Genomic DNA, 18,629 nt, shown 5'->3' with positions numbered 1-18,629 from the left:
TTGGCGCTAGACTTCAACCTCCATCAAACAATAACCAGCCCCACTAAAGGCGATAACACAATTGATCTTTTACTCACCAGCTGCCCTGATGACATATCAAGTGTGACAATACTGCCCGGAATTAGCGACCACAACCTTCTTCATGTATCCCTCTCTATACCACTAAAAATAAGATCACCTGCGTAGAAATTAATCACCGACTATAATAGAGGAAACTTTCAACTAATCAATCATGAACTCACTCGCGTTTATGAACACTTCGAGAAGTCCTATGCAACCCGTTCTGTGAATGCTAATTGGGAGCTCTATAAAAACATGTTGCTGAGCTTAAAAAACAAATATATCCCTACAATCATTATTAAGTCCGACTCAAATAACCCATGGTTTAACAAACACTTAAAATCACTACTTAACCGGAAAAAACGCCTCTACAGAACCGCCAAAAGTAAAAATAGTCCAGAAGCATGGGAGCGACACCGCCTCTGTGAGACTGAATATATTAAAACAATAAATGAGGCCAAAGACAAATTCTTCTCTGTTGACCTGATTACAATGCTTCGCTCAAACCCAAACAAATTCTGGCGTGTCATCTCCACGAAACAACAAACTAACTAAATAAATCTCGTTGACTCAGATGATGAATTAATAAGCCCTAATAATTCCGCAGCAGCCCTAAATGAGTTCTTCACGTCGGTATTTCACGTCCCTAATCCCTGCACTATGGAACCTTTACCTAGCTTCTCGGCAAAAACAATGCCTAGAGTGCAAATAAACCCGGATGGCATATCTAATCTAATTCACTCTCTTAAAATATCATCCTCGGCTGGCTGCGACGACATAAACACCAAATTACTTAAAAGTACTATAACTCTTTCTACAAAATTTTTGTACCTTATTTTTAATCAGTCTTTAAACACAGGAAACGTTCTCGACGATTGGAAAAAAGCGAAGGTAGTTCCCATTTTTAAAGCAGGAAGGCACGATGACCCTACTAATTACCGTCCAATTTCTCTAACCAGTGTCCCATCTAAGCTCCTTGAGCACATTATAGCATCTAACCTAATGGATTACCTAGAATCAATCAATTTTTTTTTACCCTTTACAACACGGTTTTCGTAAATGTCTGTCTTGCGAAACTCAACTTGCCGAATTTACCCACGACCTACTACTACACATGGACGATCACCTTCAAATAGATGCAATTTCCTAAATTTTTCAAAGGCTTTCGACCGCGTGTCTCACAACCATCTCCTTGCAAAATTATCCTCCCTCGGTATCCGCCCTGAGATTATCAAATGGATTGAAAATATTTTAACAGGACGCATTCAATTTACGTATGCTAACAATTTTCAGTCAACCCTTACCAGTGTAACTTCCGGGGTTCCCCAAGGCGCAGGTTTATCTCCTCTATTGTTTTTGATTTACATAAATGACCTTCCCACTAACATATCAACGAAGCTGCGGCTTTTTGCAGACGATTGCGTTCTTTATAACCCCCTTCATACATCTAACGACACAATCGCCCTACAACACGACCTAGACACTATCGCTTCTTGGTGCGAAAAATGGCACATGCCTCTTAACCTCACTAAATGCAAGGTAATATCCTTCACGCGCAAACACACCACCGTACACCACACTTATCGCATTAACTCTGTTCCTATTGACCACACGTGTACTTACAAATATCTAGGAGTTCATATGACGCCATCACTTTCATGGGTGAAACATATTCAAACAATGCGCTGCGAAGCTTCACGCACACTTGCGTATTTACGACGTAACTTAAAATCCGCATCATCTTAAATAAAAAAACTAGCATATTTATGTATGTGCGACCCAAACTTGAGTACGCATCATCCATCTGGCATCCCTCACAAGCTTATCTCGCCGATGACTTAGAAGCCCTACAAAACCATGCTGCTCGCTTCATTACGTCACAATATTCAAGACATATCAGCGTAACCACATTAAAACAAACTTTGTCTCTTCCATTGCTTGCTTCACGGCGCGTAACTTCTCGTCTTTGCGTTCTTCACACTTCCTTTTACTTCACCCAATCAGGACACGCCCTCTTAAAACGCCCGTTCAGAACATCATCCCGTTTATCTCATACTCGCCCCTTGGCGGCGATAAAGTGCCGGACGACGGCGATGAGCAGCTCATTCTTCCCCCATGCCGTAACACTTTGGAACGCACTCCCGGATGACATTGTTTCGTGCAGCGACCGCAAAACATTTTGCGAAAAACTAAACGATTTTGATTATGCCAACATATATAACCACATGAACACCACATTTATTTATTTATCGCCTCGTTGGTACTGTGTATATGTTCCGTTTTCTTATTTTTTGAAATTCTCTTTTTTTGTACCTATTACAACCAATGTGCACATTATTATGTAACTTTCTTATGAAGCTGTTTGACTTTGATGCACGCCCCCCTTATGTAATGCCTTCGGGCCCTTAAGGTTGAATAAATGAAATGAAATGGAACATGCCTCGCTACCTGCACTGCAGCAGAGCGTCATTGCCCGCGAGAGGCCACTGAGCGCGTTAGGGACTTGAGGGCGATCGCGAACTCTATAGCCTCATTATCAGAACATCTGAAGGATATTGAAGAAGGTGTACGTCATCCTCCAGTGCCTTGGCCAGCGAGAAATTCCTGTGCCAATGACGGGCGTCCATGATGCCAGCTATGCCGTTGCATCGGTTATGTCGCGCACCAGTGCTGGACACGGTTTCGAGATGACAGAAACCAACGGAGAGAGCCCAACCATAATCAGGGTGGGCAGCCATCCTGATGAGCCTCGACTCGTTTCCAGTGAGGGACAGGCGGAGGGGGGTCATGTTGTGTTACTAGGTTGAGAGTTAACGGGAAGTGATCACTTCCAAATGAATCTTTAATTATAGACCATTCTAAATCAGAGAAGATAGAAGGAGAGCCGATGGACAGGTCTATTGACGAGTATGAATTATGATGTGGATTATAATATGTCGGTTCTTTCTTATTGAAGAGGCACGCACTGGAGGTTAAAAGGAAATTTTCAATGAGTCGACTTCTCGCGTCCCATCATGAGTCTCCTCACATCGTGCTATGAGCTTTAATATCTCCCACAAGTATGTAGGGCTCGGGAAGCTGATCAATGTTATAAAATCATGTTTTTTCGAGATGCTGGTTCGGCGGTATACAGTATAAATGGAACACACAGTTACTAATTTATTAAAAAGAATGGCCCGAACTGACACTGCCTCAAGGGGCGTGTTAAGGGCGATGGATCGGCAAGCGACAGATTTGACGGCTACTATTGCTACACCGCCAGAGGCAGTAGCCTTGTCGCGGTCATTCTGGAAAATAGAGTAATTACAAAGGCAATTAGTGTTAGTAGGTTTCACATGTGTCTCTTGAACATACAGCACCTCTGGATTGTGTTTGTGTAGTAGTTCTGTAATGTCGTTGAGGTTATGAAAAAGTCCTCTGACATTGCACTGTAGTATTTGTGTATCTATTGTGATAAATGTGTTGTGTGCTGTGCGTTTAAGAGACGAGGATTAGCTCACAGACCCTTTCCAGGCGCCATGACGAGAGTTTTGTCTTTTTTGGAGCGATCGAGAGAGCCTCGCCGTTCCTTAGGCGCTGGTGGCACCGTCTGACTGGCGGTTGTGTCCATCGCCTCTTGTGAGACATTGGACACGTGCTCTTGCGAGCGCTGCGCAAGAGCGCTGCGGTTGACGTGGAGGCCTCGACACGTCAGATGAGACCTTTGAGGCCACCGGCCAGGAGTTCGATGGCCCCTTCTTCTGGGGTGGCGGAACAGCGGTAGCTGTAGCCGCCGGGGGGGACAGATGGCGTCACTGCCGGCTGACTGCATGTGTGTTGGACAGCCGCCAGAAGCTGTTGTGTTGCTGCCCCCTGATGTGTCACATCGGAAAAAGTGTTCTAGGGCAGGTGCCTCCTGGAAAGTTATGTTTTCCTTTACTTTTATTGTCACAATTTCTTTTTCTTCTTTCCAGGATGGGCACCACCGCAAGTACACGGCCATCACAGTTTATACAGTGGAGAGTGTTCTTGCAAGATTCAGAGGTGTGTTCATGGGCACTGCATTTTACACAGGTTTGACGGCCTCAGCAGCTCTGTGAACTGTGGCCGAAACGTTGCCGCTTGAAACATCTGAGGGGATTAGGTACGTATGGCCTAACATGGAGCTTGATGTACCCGGCCTCGATGGACTTGGGCAGGACACTTGAACCAAAGATGAGTACTGTATTAGGTGTTTGGTCTTGATTTCTTTGCCATCTCGACTCATCTTAATTCTTTTGACACTGACATTATTCTGCTTGCTGATGCCCTCCAGGAGCTCAGCCTCTGTCAGCTGGAGCAAATCACCGTCCAAAACAATCTCGCGGGTGGTGTTCATAGTATGGTGTGGGCAGTGGCGTAGCCAGAAATTTCGTTCGTGGGGGGCTCACTTTGCAGCTCGGCCTCCTCCTTATAGAATTAGTCGAGGGATCAATATATATATATATATCTATGATTCAACAACTTTGTTTACATTTTCGTACATATGCAACGACCCGGGGAAAATCTCAATGACGCTGTCCTTTGCCAGAATGTATTGCGCAGGAGCAGCTGTCACTGGTCGTGTACTGCGAGTAATTGCTCCGAAATTATAGTCGCAACAGAGAGCACATATAAAAAGCAGGAGTTCTGCAAAATATATGAGGGCGAGTCAAATGAAAGTGAGCCAATGCGAATATATGACAAACGGGGTATTTTATTTAAAACTAGTCACCATGAGTATTTAGACACTTGTCCTACTAACGAGTCGCGTAATTCCCGTCTCATAAAACTCCTTGGGTTGCTGCCTCAAAAATCTGTAAATGACTACACGTCATCTTCCGACACGAATCTGGTTCCCTTGAGTAGTTTTTTCTAATTTTACCAAATGTGGAAGACCCAAGGCAACAAGTCTGGGCTGCATGAGGGATGTTGCAGCGTTTCCCACTTGAACTTTGCCAGTTTTGTATTAACCCCATCAGCGACGTGGGAACGGGCAATGTCGTGAAGCAAGATGTTCCCAATGCTCAATTTTCCATGTCGTTTGTTCTTGATTGCGACACGCAGCCGATCCGACCTTTCACAATATCTGAAACGATTTAGAGTCTCTCCAGGTTTAGAAAATTTGATCAATAATGGCCACTAACGATCTAAAAAGAAGTCAACACTTTTCCGGCAGAAATGACGGCCTTTGTTTTTCTTGGGAGTGGTGAATTCAAATGTTTCCACTGTAAGCTTTGCCGTAGTGTTTCAGGCTACTAGTAGCGGCACCATGAATCATCCCCGGTCACAATTGCAGACAAAAAGTCGTCACCCTCATCTGGGGTTCTTTGACGTGCACCTAAATCTAAGTACACGGGTGCCTTCGCATTTCGCCTCCATCGAAATGCAGGCGCCGTGACCGGCATTCGATCCCGCGACCTCGTGCTCAGCAGCCCAACACCATAGCCACTGAGCAACCACGGCCTTTTCAATTGTGTTGGAGGTGATTGCACGGTGGCTTTGGCCCGGCCATGGATCGTCTTTGTAACTTTCATGTCCTTCTTTGAACAGTTTGCTACAACGCTTCACAGTGGCCAATGAAACGCAATGTTCAACGCATACGGCCGCCATACGGCGAATAATTTCTTTTTGGGAAACATCTTCATTTGTCAAAAACCTCACGACACCAAGCTGTTCAACTTCTGGAGTGTCCATTATGTCACGCAACCATGTTCTACCCAGTGTATGAGAGCATTAAAGAACATTTAACCTCACCTCTGCATGTCACTTGTAAATGAGATGCGTATGTGCTACGCGCATGCCTCGAAAATAATGAACCGAACCATTATTGCGCGGGGCGGGTTGTCTCACTTTCATTTGACTCGCCTTCGTACATTAGAAGTGCGAAGATACAAAGGAATATACAAATGTGAAGATACAGCTTGATACAGGGCAAAAAATTGTCACTGGAAACAAAGTGCACTGCGCATATACACAAAACCTCGCCACAAGATGTTTAAATATACGTATAAGTCTCCAATAAATCTACGTACCTAAGAAAAAGTCACTATATATAATGCGTCAAACAAGGCAAATAAACAGGTTTCACCAAACTTTCACCATGCGACAATTCGCTGCGCCGCAACAATGTCTTCTTTTTTTCTTTTGTGGGGCGGGGGCGGCGAAATAGAATAACGCAAAGGAAAGCATGTTGGGCTACAATCTAATGCCTACTTTGGGCACCTAGTGGGGCTACCGAAAGAATATCGAAGAAAACGTGTGATGCTTGGTCCACAGAAAACCATACGAATACTGCTCGGTATCCTACACCGGCGAGACAAAATTTTCCGGAGAGGTTGCGCACAAGCGAACGCGTTGCAATCCGTCAAGTCCCCACAGTGCTGGCGGCGAGCGACTGTGCATTGTTTCTTTTTCTCGTCTGCTAGCCAGAAAGCGTCCAAAACTGTGCCAGGCGAAAATGCAGTCGGCCAGAGAAAAACGCATGCGCTCTGGCTGGATCGGCAGCCCGCGGGTTGCGAGAACAAATAAATAAATAAATAAATAAATAAATAAATAAATAAATAAATAAATAAGGAGGCTCAATGTATCCTCGCGAATAAAATTCTAGGTAGAAAAATAAATAAGAACTTAGTTACAATGGTGGCTTTATTGTCTTGACATGGATGCTTTGGCGCAGGTGAAAAAGAAATGTTCATATTCTTTTCTGTGACCTGACGGCACAAATGAACCACCACAACGCTTTGTCTCATCGGACCTCGCTGCGTGCTTTGTCAACTTGTGTGATAGTATGTTGATTTGGCTTGTCTCGTTGTATGGCCCGATGTACGACTTTAGAAAAGTCGATGCACCTTTGGCCTCAACTGTTTACAACAGCATTAAACCCACACAGTTCCGGAATTGAAAATCTAAAGCATGACTTTGGAAATGTCAATGCACCTTTCGCATCAAAATGTTATGAGAACTTTATACCCACAAAGTTTCAGAATTGAAATCCAAGCGCTCCGTAGATTCCGCGGCCTCCGCGAGATGCCGAGACGAGCCCGCTCGCCATCAAAACGCTCTTGAAATTTTGTGCTCGGTGGGGCTCCTTGCGTTACGATATGTGACTCCCAATGCATGGGCGTTTCTGCGAAATCCAGCCCGATTTCGCAAAGTTTGCGCTAAAATGTCTTTTCGAGCGTGAATTAAGGACATTCTAGACAAAATCGAGCTTGATTTCCGGCGCCGGGAGTTGTTTTGGTCAGCGGCGCATGACAGCACGAAAAAATTTCGGAGGGGGGGGGGGGCTGAAGCCCCATAAGCCCCCCCCCTGGCTATGCCCCTGGGTGTGGGGTTGCTGTTAACTGGGTCTCCCCAAATGACACTAGTTTTGGCAGTTTCTCATACTGCTTCTGATCACAGAGCTCCAAGAGGAGATCACCACTTGCCATCCTCGACGCCTTATAACCTGGACCAAGTACTCCAGTCAAAGACTTTGAAACAAGGAATGGTGAGGTAGTTCGCACTGGTTTGTCTGACTTTTCAGAGTGAATAACATGGAAATTGGGGAAGTTCTGCATTTGACGTCCGAAAAACTGGAAGGCATCTTTGGTGTGCCCTCGTTTCTGAGGGCGATCAGGGAGTTTAGGCAAAGCATTTTCCATAAGTGTAGATGGGGTTTTCTGCAGTGATGCCAACCATTCGCCATGGAGCCCAACATGGGGATGTGATAGAAGTTCCTGCAAGGGAATCCCTGCAAACGCCAGCCGTACATCGCTGCTATAACCAAATACAGCACAACCAAGACTGGCTAGCCTAACAAGGTTAACCCTTGCCGCCGGGAAACTTGGAAGTGAGAAGAAGTGAAGAGAGGACAGGAAACATTAAAGGTGCGAGAGAAAGAGGAAGATTGGAGAGAAGGACAAGAAAAGACAACTGTTGATTTCCTCCCGGTGGGTCAGTCTGGAGGTGCCGTCTATGTGAAGCAGAGGCCGAAGAGGTGTGTTGCCCCCGCCAGGGGGCTTTAAAGGCCTGAACAACCGGCATCGACTCAACCTCCAGGACCCCCCTTTCCCCAGACATGGCTAAGCTGCGCATGGCTACACGTTGGAGGGTCCAACCCTCGTGTGCTCGGGTACGTGGTGTCGCAACACACCAAACGCCTGCTAACACAGACACCCCTGCGGGGCTGCACACACCAATGCGTGCAGCATCTGAAGAATGCAAGCATTGGGTTGCCTCGCGTCTAGTGGCTTTTACACATCAGCGATCTGAAGGATCTCGTGGATCTAATTTGACTGTTGTGAACAAAAGTGTCGATGGCGCTGCACCCGGGAGACTTCTGCACAAGGCGGCTATTTAGACAAGACAATAATTTTGAGATACTAACAGACATTTCATTCAAATGAAATAAGGTTGGCCTAGCTTAAGAAATTTCCAAGCAAACATTTTTGTGCATACACATTTGCTGCTACATTATACAGATATGTAATAAGAAATTTGTGAAAATGTATCGAAGTATCGAGATAAAAATGGAAAGGATCGTATTGGATACAATAATTGCAGTAGTATCTTGTATCTGTGCCTCAAGTACTTATGGCTCGAGTATCTTGTATGGTATCATGATACAACTGTAAATGTATCTTCGGCCAGCCCTGTCCCTCTGGCGATGCTGATAAAGCTAAATGCAACATGCATGAGATCACTTCACAGCGTGCATGGAGCAGCCCTCGAATAGGTAACGGCAACGGAGCAAACATGACCGAGCCGAAAAACCGAACGGTGATTTGGCTCTCCACCGTATCGCGAAGTGATTCACCCGGGCAGAGGGAGCGCTGCGGGCACGGGCGATATATGATCACGTGATATGCTTGAATTGAGTTCCTCGCTGTGTGAATATAGCTTCATAGAGAAAGGATTCAACAAGAGCGGACACTCCCATAGAGTCCAGTGACCAAATTGACTGCAGCGCACCATGCCACCGGCGTTAACTCCTGAGCCACACTTCCAATTTCGGTTTTGTGCGCACGTCTTTTAAATGCTAGCTGGTACGACTTATGCCAACTGTGCTGATCGACCCTTTTTTTTTTTGCTTTTACACCTCAACCGCACACAGTCTTCATGCGAACCGGTCACTCAAACAGACTAATGAGCCAGATGATGAAGCTAGAGTGACAGCAATAGAGCGACCATGACGGCATCACAATGACGACAGAACATTGAATGCAATACAACTGAATGACGACGACAGCATGATGAGAGTCGGATCATAAAGCTGGAAGAATGACGATGCAATGACCCCGATGGCATCATGACCTCGAATACATACCTAGTGGCCCAAGTTGTTAGACATCTTGGGCCACTGGGTCGGTATAGAAAGCGTGATGATGACAGCATGACAAGAGTCAGATGATGACGACGGAATGACCCCAACATCATCCCTACCAAGAGCACATGCTTAGTGCCCCAAGCTGGTAGACAACTTGGGTCGCCGGGTCAGCATAAGAGGCTAGACAGATAGGCTCAAATGCCTGAAGTATGCAAAGAATGCTAACAGCAATAATAAACAGCACGACTCTGGTGAAGGCAAAGTTAACAGTATAGCAACCAGTCTGTGGTACAAGTGGAGGTCATTTCAGCCCTGGCACATTGAGTGCGTCAGTTTATAGCATTATGACCTTCACTGCAATTAATATGATTGGTTGCAATGAATATATTGGATATTGAATATAGTGAATTGAGTATTGAATGCTTTTTCTTGTAATAATCTCCTTTGACTTACTGTTACCTACATTGTTTGTTTTTGCAAGTGAGTCAACCGCTGCTATAATCACAACTGCAGGATACTTCGTAGCTTTCAGGCAATCTGCATGCTGCCGAAAGCTAGCCTTCACTGAGCAAATGCAGGCCCAGCATTTGTACCTCCTTGACCTTTTTGTGCTGCCTTCACAGACTTTGTAACATGTGCCACCAATGTAGTTTCCCGACGCTAGGCACACTGTTTAGGTAGCACAACAAACTATTTCTGTACTGTGCAGTTCCATGCTTGCAAATGGCTCTGGTGACGACTGACCCGTGGTGGTGCTACTGGAGCCTGGTCCTTGCTTATCTGGGCTCTGGTAGATGGCTGGCAGCGGTGGGGGCGTCCTTGGTAATGCATTGTCTGCCTGCTGCTCAGAGGCTCCACCCAACATCGGTGGCAGCAGGTCTCCAGCTCGTGGGTGACTTGAACTGGATGGCGTTGGCCGCATGGCACTGCTGGGCGTTGTTAGTTCGGCTGCAGCAGCAATGAGAACACAGCCAAACACAGACAAGGAGATCTTTATTCACGGCAGTGAGGAAGATTGAATATAAAATTGCCTGCATAATGCCACTTAACCTTTAGCACAAGTCTCAGGTGGTTAAAATTAATACTGCATCTATATATACGTGTATCTCTTGCAAATAAATAAATATGCAGAAACCATCGATGATGGTTGTCAATGTAAGCAAATAGCCTGGACGAATGAATGAGTGAGCGAGGCGACACTCCCTGCCACTCGGTTGCCCAAGAGCATGTGACCTTTCACTTGATGCCTTTCTGGAGTTCCTACGTGGCAGTTGTGGAGAACGGACGCATCCCCTTCTTCCCGTCCCTGTAGCATTGGCACCTCCCCCCCCCCCCCACCCCCTCCGCCCTTCTTCACTGCTCGGTTGGCCGAGGACACACATCTTTCTTGTCAGTGCGTTTCCTCGCCTTCCCTCATCCAAGTATCATCATCATCATCAGCCTGGCTACGCCCACTGCAGGGCAAAGGCCTCTCCCATACTTCTGCAACTACCCCAGTAATGTGCTAATTGTGGCCATGTTGTCCCTGCAAACTTCTTAATCTCATCCACTAACCTAACTTTCTGCAGCCCCCTGCTACGCTTCCCTTCTCTTGGAATCGAGTCCGTAACCCTTAATGACCATCGGTTATCTTCCCTCCTCATTACATGTCCTGCCCATGCCCATTTCTTTTTCTTGATTTCAACTAAGATGTCATTAACTCGCATTTGTTCCCTCACCCAATCTGCTCTTTTCTTATCCCTTAACGTTACACCCATTATTCTTCTTTCCATAGCTTGTTGCGTCGTCCTCAAATTAAGTAGAACCCTTTTCGTAGGCCTCCAGGTTTCTGCCCTGTACGTGACTACTGGTAAGACACAGCTGTTATACACTTTTCTTTTGAGGGATAATGGCAACCTGCTGTTCATGATCTGAGAATGCCTACCAAATGCATCCCAGCCCATTCTTATTCTTCTGATTATTTTAGACTCATGATCCGGATCTGCAGTCACTACCTGCCCTAAGTAGATGTGTTCCCTTACCACTTCCAGTGCCTCACTACCTATCGTAAACTGCTGTTCTCTTCCAAGGCTGTTAAACATTGCTTTAGTTTCCTGCAGATTAATTTTTAGACCCACCCTTCTGCTTTGCCTATCCAGGTCAGTGAGCATGCATTGCAATTGGTCCCCTGAGTTACTAAGCAAGGCAATATCATCAGCCAATCTCAAATTACTAAGGTATTCTCCATTAACTCTTATCCCCAATTCTTCCCACTCCAGGTCTCAGAATACCTCCTGTAAACATGCTGTGAATAGCATTGGAGAGATCGTATCTCCCTGCCTGACGCCCTTCTTTATTGGGATTTTGTTGCTTTCTTTATGGAGGACTACGATGGCTGTGGAGCTGCTATAGATATCTTTCAGTATTTTTACATACGGCTCATCTATAACCCGATTCCATAATGCCTGCATGACTGCCGAGGTTTCTACTGAATCAAACGCTTTCTCGTAATCAATAAAGCTATATATAAGGGTTGGCTATATTTCGCACATTTCTCTATCACCTGATTGATAGTGGAAATATGGTCTATTGTTGAGTAGCCTTTACGAAATCCTGCCTGGTCCTTTGGTCGACAGAAGTCTAAGGTGTTCCTGATTTTATTTGCCCAAGTATTCTATATCCAAGTATTTTCCATATATATATATATATATATATATATATAGAGAGAGAGAGAGAGAGACAGATTAGAGACACAGATAGATAGATATATAGGCAGACAGACGATGGAAAGTGTGTGAAGTGTCCCAATGACAATTGGATTAAAAGAGGTGACACGCTAAGCATTGTACTTGCAGCACCCACTTTGCAAGTGCTGGCTGCTGCTTGACAAGTTGTGTACATGTCTGTATAGACAACCTGAGCCACTGGGCATGTGGAAATGAGTACATACAAACTGTGTATGTTTCCACAACATTGACAAGTACAGATGTGTCTTCTCTCTGTCTGCACACCTTGTGCAAATTCAAAACCATCTGGCTTGACAACAGAATAAGATGGACAGGAGTGCCAAATCTGCTCATCTACAAGGGAAATATCTTAAAACGCTCATGAGCGATTCATAGCACACTGGTGAGTGGAGGAAGAAAGCAAAGTGGTGAACTAGATGTGCAGTGTCAACATCTCAGAACTGGTTTTGGCAATGGCAATGTGAAAAACATCACAAAGCATAAAAAACTATGCAATCCACAGTGTACACTAGAGCAACAAAAGCAGTGATAGAATCATTAACCAAGTAATCATTGTAAGGAAAGAATAAGACATGATTGAGCCGTTGACAGAGGCTAATATCAAACGGAGATGTGTAACGACAGTCTACCTCAGAAACAGTCACAAACAACAAATTAATTTGTGTTCAAAAATAACTGAAATGTTCATATAAATGCGATATAGGACAAAAAGTGACATCTATGTTATTACATTTAAGCATGTTTAACAGGCGTGGTAAGCGATGGTGCAACATTTTAAGAGCACAGTTAGTGCGAGGATGCGGCACATACCAGTGTTCAGGTGACCGTGTACTGCATTCTGTTCTGTTTCTAATCAATTGCGCTAACGACGTGATGTATGACTGGCTTTGTTTTACTTCTTTACGATAGGCTAGTAACAGCCTGAACTCTAACAGAGAATGCAGTGTGAGTAATTTCAACCGTTTGAATAGAGGTGCAGTGTGAGCGTCTACTGGAGCATTATAGATGTTACGTATTACCTTTTTTTGAAGCAAGAATAACCGGTTTATGTTTGTAGCAGACGTCGTACTCTACACGACACAGCAGTAGTGTACGTGACTCAGGAAGAGAGCGTTGTACAAAATAAGTTTGACCTTGCGTGGCAGCGGTCTTGAACTGAAGAGCGCCCCAGTGACTTGTGCAAGTTTGCCTCCAAGGAAGTCGATGTAATCAGTCTATAACATACGGCTGTCAAAAAAGACACCTAGCGTCTTCACAGACTGAACAAGCTCAATTCTTGAAGAACCTATTATAAATGTCGGTCTCTAAGTTCACACCTTTATTTTTTGGTTGAAATAAAATAGCTTTTGTTTTGTCAGTGTTAATTTTTAAGCCATTATCCTGTGACCATCTCTGTATTTTTTCAAGAACAGAGCTTGCAGTTGAAACCAGCCTTGCAATGTTGTTGATGAAAAAAGCACCGTAGTATCATCTGCATAGATGATGTATTTAGGTTCACTATCGACAAGAACAAGGTCATTTACATATATATTGAAAAGAAGGGGGCCCAATATGCTCTCTTGGGGTACACCAACTGTTACTTGCTTGAACTGGGAGCAGATGCCATTAATTTCAACTAGTTGATTTTGCTGATTTAAATAAGATTTCACTATATCCCAAGCAATACCATAATACAGTAGTACTCTAGCTTCTTTAACAAAAGTTCATGGTTAATAGAGTCATACGCCTTACTGAAGTCGATAAGAACCCCGAGCGTGAGCAGCTTGTTTTCAAAATTTCGCAATATTAGTTCCTTTTGTGCTAGTAACGCGAGCTGGGTTGACCGTCCCTTTCAGAAAGCATACTGACAGTCAGTGAACAGGTTATGTTCTTTAAGAAAATCTGAAATACGCCGAAATATTATTTTTTCAAGTCCTCTTGAGAATACTGGAAGTATAGAAATGGGTCTGTATTAAGATATCACAGTTCTATTGCCTTTTTTAAACAGTGCAAGTACTTTAGCTGCCTGCATTTTGGCAGGAAATACCCCAGATGTCAGGCAGAGGTTGTAAATGTATGCTAAAACAGGCGATATAATGTCTAAGACGTGCTTTACAGGTGTAATCTGTATGCCATCAATGTCACATGACGTGGTATTACATAACTCAGAAAATAAATGGACTAGCTCAGATTCAGTAGTAGGATATAAGAAAATACTATCGGGACACCTGACCTGAACATAGCGGACGGCATTTCTATGGAAACATAAACCAGCTGCATTAACAAAAACATTATTAAGGCAATCAGGAAGCACTTCATCTGGGATGATAATGCCATCTTTAAAAATCTCAATATTTGCATGCGACAACGATGCTCGATTTAGCATAACAGTTAGTTTTTTCCAAGTATTGCGACTATCATTTTGACAAGACATGAAGTATTCATATTCATAAGAGGTCTTGGCTTTCCAAAGCTCATTTGTTAGCTTATTGCAGTAGCGTTTAAATATGTGTAGATCGGTTATATTACGCAACTTAACAAACTTGTTATAGGGCATGTTTGTAAACTTTATTTTGCGAAAGACGTTGTCCGTGATCCACGGTTTGCGAATGTGCAATGATCGCTTGTGTTTAGTTCGCAGAGGGAAGTTTTCCTGGTAACATGTGCTGAAAATACGCAGAAATTCCTCATATGCTGATTGGGCACATTGTGTGGCATATACATAGCTCCAGTAAAGTAACTGAATCTGTCTGCGAAATGTTTCGAGACAGTTTGGTGTAATCACTTGGCCGGGGAAACGACGCTGTCCGCTCTTTTCGGTGCATCATTTGAGACAGAAGAAAATGGGCACATGGTCGCTCAGGTTACTTGAAAGAACGCCGGCTTTTATGATAGCCGTTGAAACATTGGTGATAAACAAATCCAGGCAAGTTGACGCGGCATAGGTTACTCGTGTTGGGACGGAGATAATGCTTGAGCAACCATGCGACTGAAGCAAGATATCAAATTTCCGAGTTAAGCACGCGTCAGCTAGGAGGTCAATGTTAAAGTCACCACCCCAGATGATGTCATACTTATACGTACAGACATATGCGAAGAAAGTTTCGAGAAAACTAAAGAAACGTGGAATATTGCTTCCAGGTGGACGATAAAACACTGAGTAAACACTTCTGCCACTGAGAATGGACAGAACTTCGTAATCATCTGTGACACATGAGAATTCTTCGATGTAGTTGACATTAATATCGTCACGAACAAGCAAGCTAACACCACCACCAGAAGAGGTAGCCCTAAATTGGTTGAAACATTGATAGCCAGGTAGATGCCAAACAAGAGAACTGTGGTTGTACCATGTCTCAAATAACGTAACGAAATCGAATTTAAAATTAAGACTACCAAAAAACACATCTAGCTCATTATGTTTGTTTCGAGCGGACTGGCAGTTTAAATGAAAACATTTAGTGGATAGCCAGTGTTCCGAACCGATGAAGTTGAGTAATTCTGTAGGGGATACCCAATCTCCACTTGACATGGTGAATTGACGATATGCAGATTGACTTGTCATTTCAAACTGTTTAGATCAGCTACATTCTTTACCCCATGGGCGCTATCTCCTTCTTCCGTCCTAATAAAGATCTTGCCACCACGGTGCTAGACAAAGCGGAAGTCATTCGCTTTTGCCCATTCCTTAGCCTTCTTAAGTAGAGCCCTGTTATACGTTGTCAAGTTTTCCATCACATGTAGGCCAGATTGAAGAGCCGGGAACAATTTTCTTTTCTCTAACCACTTATCTCGAACCGACTGATTCGCAAAACATATCAAGACACCTGGAATTTTATCCGCTCTAGCTGGCAGCCTGTGGATTGCCGAAACTGACTGATCATTCAGCATGTTTAACTTGAGTTTGGATGCGATAGCGTTTATTTCTGTAAGCAGGCATTCGTCTTGAATGTGGTTAAGACCATGAACTTCGAGGTTCAGCTTTCTGCTCTGATACTCAATGTCATTTACAGAAGAAGCAATGCGCTGCAGTTCGGCACCAGAGCCGTCTGTTTTTTCGAGCTTTGAAACCCTAGCGGTAAGACATTTAATCTCAAACACGGTTAACCAGTTAACTACACACGGTTAACCCTTGCTGCCTGGAAAACGTGAAGCAAAATTAACTGAGTAGAAGACAGGAAAGATTGAAAGTGAGAGAGAAAGACAGATTGGAGAAAAGGACAAGAAGAGGCAACTACCACTTTCCCCCGGGTGGGTCACTCCGGGGGTGCCATCTACATGAAGCCGAGGCCAAAGGGGTGTGTGCTGCTGCCGAGGGGCTGTAAAGGTCCGAACACACAGCATTAGCTCAACCCCCAGTATCCCCTTCTTCCCGGACACAACTAAGCCACGCAGGGTTAAATGTGGGAGGGTCCAACCCTCATGTGCTAAGGTGCATGATTTTGCAACACACCAAACACCTGCTGATGCAGACGCCCCTGCGAGGAAAGTTTTAAGATTTCTGTTGTAAGGTGTTCTCATGAATGACTGGGTAACATCTCTCGGTTCGAAGGGAAGAGAAAACTTAACAGTTGCTGGTGGATACTACTCTAAGTGGATAAGTTTGGGAATGTTTTCTTCGCACTAGACAAGGTAATCCACAATGCTCAAGGAAGAGCACATCTTCAGGAGGTCTGACTGTGGGCTATGGTATTCCGACTATGGTAGCTTAGCACAACGGACACAAACAAAACAACAAAACAGACAAGGACAGTCATCAAAAGTGTTCAGACTACAACGAAGATAACAACCAAAGCATGCATCGAGTGGAGAAAAATTGGAGGACACTTAAGCTTCGCCTTCAAGAGTGGAACGCGATAGCGTTATCGCACCCCGTTCGCACTGCCCACTCAAAACTATCTACGCGAGCCAAACGTCATGATCGGCATGGACAGCCGGGCCGCGACGCGCCATGAAGGCCGACGCGATCATGGGGCGAGTGGCGCGCCACGTGTCGGGGCAGCGCCATACATTGCGAGGAGGGGTCTTCTGTGTTTGCCGCAAGATGGCTCTACGTGTGCGCAGAGCGCAGAAGAAATGTAGCGGAAACGTACTTCGCTACTCGTGTAACTGCGACTTCTGTAATTTACATGCTCATAATTACCGATATACACCGCAGTATAACTTTCTGCGGCATGTTTCTAAGGCAACACCGCATTCACTAGAGGCGCTTTTGTCCCGCTTTGAACTATCGAACTCATGGTTGAGTGGTAGCCTCTCCGTCTCACACTCCGGAGACCCTGGTTCGATTCCCACCCAGCCCATCTTGCAGGTGTTTTTTTATTTATGAATTGCCTTCCGGGATTTTTCTCTCACGGCCAACGCCGCCGACGCCGACCACATCGGCTTTTCTGCGACATGAGCTCCTTAACGCCGTCGCGTTAAAAGGCGGATGCCCGAACGATGTGTCAAACGAAACAGGAACATCTTCGTTGCACTGCGAAGCGTCGTACACAATGTGAGAATTTGCTGGATTGTAAATGCGAAACATGATGATAATGGTTGGTGGCCATGAGCAGCTAGGAATGTTGTGAACATTACATAAACAAGCGTTACGCAGATGTTTAGCAGCCATTGTAAGTGAGTATTCACTTTTTCTCCACACATCTCTTTTAGCTGGTGTGGATGCACATTTGTTTATGGAATTTATCATGAAAGAATGTTCTGTATAGGGCCTGCTACAAGCGCTGTGTAAAATTTAGCTCTATATCTCACCAGGAATGCACTGGTAATGGGCTTCCAGGTACTTGAGGGTGCCTGGACAAGGGTCGCCAAACACATCTGTCGATGCTGGTAGCGTACAGCCTTTCTTGACGTCGCAACTGAAAGACAACATACCCAAACGGTTGGTATACATAAAGTTGTTGAATAACAATGCTGTAAATTTCGCATTGTGATCCTGAATGCCTTGCCATCTGAATGAACTGCATTTTGAGGAAACAAAAGCCATGGCAAAGAACATACCTCTGCTGCATTACCCGGAAGGAGCGGGGGGACATGCAGTCGACGCTCCAGTCAAGCGTGCCATGCTCATTGCAGATGGAGATGGAGAAGCGGCCGTAGTTGGCGCGGATCAGCTGCACCAGGTGGCCCGCATCACACGAGATGCGCAGTTGGGAGCCCTCGCACGCGTACGCCGTCCGGTACCGTGGAGGGTCTGCTGCGCAAATCACCAGAGAAGCAATGTTTATATGTACAAGAAATATTTGAAGACACACAAATCGCTTGTACATAGAGAAATAAATATATTTCACACAAGTTACACAGGCAGCAGTTTCAGGTTTTTTCTAGAGGCACAAAATAATCTGCAGTGGTAAATATATCTGGATTAAAATTATTTCAGTAACGTATTTAAACACATTGAATTTGGGAAAGTTGGGTATAAAAACATCAAGGTGATTTCTGTGGGAAGATCAAGTGGTTGCAACTAAAGGCTCGGTTCAAATATTAACTATCTTGTACATGGTACTCCGAACCGAAGAAATCGGAGCTCCTCAACAGCCCAACTAGAAAGTGCC

General features: G+C 44.7%; 1 protein-coding gene across 2 annotated transcripts in view; it reads right to left on the bottom strand.

The window, feature by feature from the left end:
- The window catches only part of LOC126539585 (latrophilin Cirl-like), a 398,662-nt gene that overhangs the window by 74,833 nt on the left and 305,200 nt on the right, over positions 1-18,629 (bottom strand). The window contains exons 3-5 of one of the 2 annotated variants that reach the window (XM_055075600.2): positions 18,076-18,271; positions 17,827-17,933; positions 10,112-10,315 (exon numbers count right to left, since the gene is read on the bottom strand). In XM_055075600.2, the coding sequence (XP_054931575.1) occupies positions 10,112-10,315; positions 17,827-17,933; positions 18,076-18,271 (507 nt within the window). The remainder of the gene's footprint in view (positions 1-10,111; positions 10,316-17,826; positions 17,934-18,075; positions 18,272-18,629) is intronic. The other variant, XM_050186470.3, reaches the window with a different exon arrangement.

This window comes from Dermacentor andersoni, chromosome 11, assembly GCF_023375885.2.
Source record: "Dermacentor andersoni chromosome 11, qqDerAnde1_hic_scaffold, whole genome shotgun sequence".
Lineage (NCBI taxonomy): Eukaryota > Metazoa > Arthropoda > Arachnida > Ixodida > Ixodidae > Dermacentor > Dermacentor andersoni.
The sequence above is the reverse complement of the archived record's forward strand: the minus strand, read 5'-3'. Positions and strand labels throughout refer to the sequence as shown.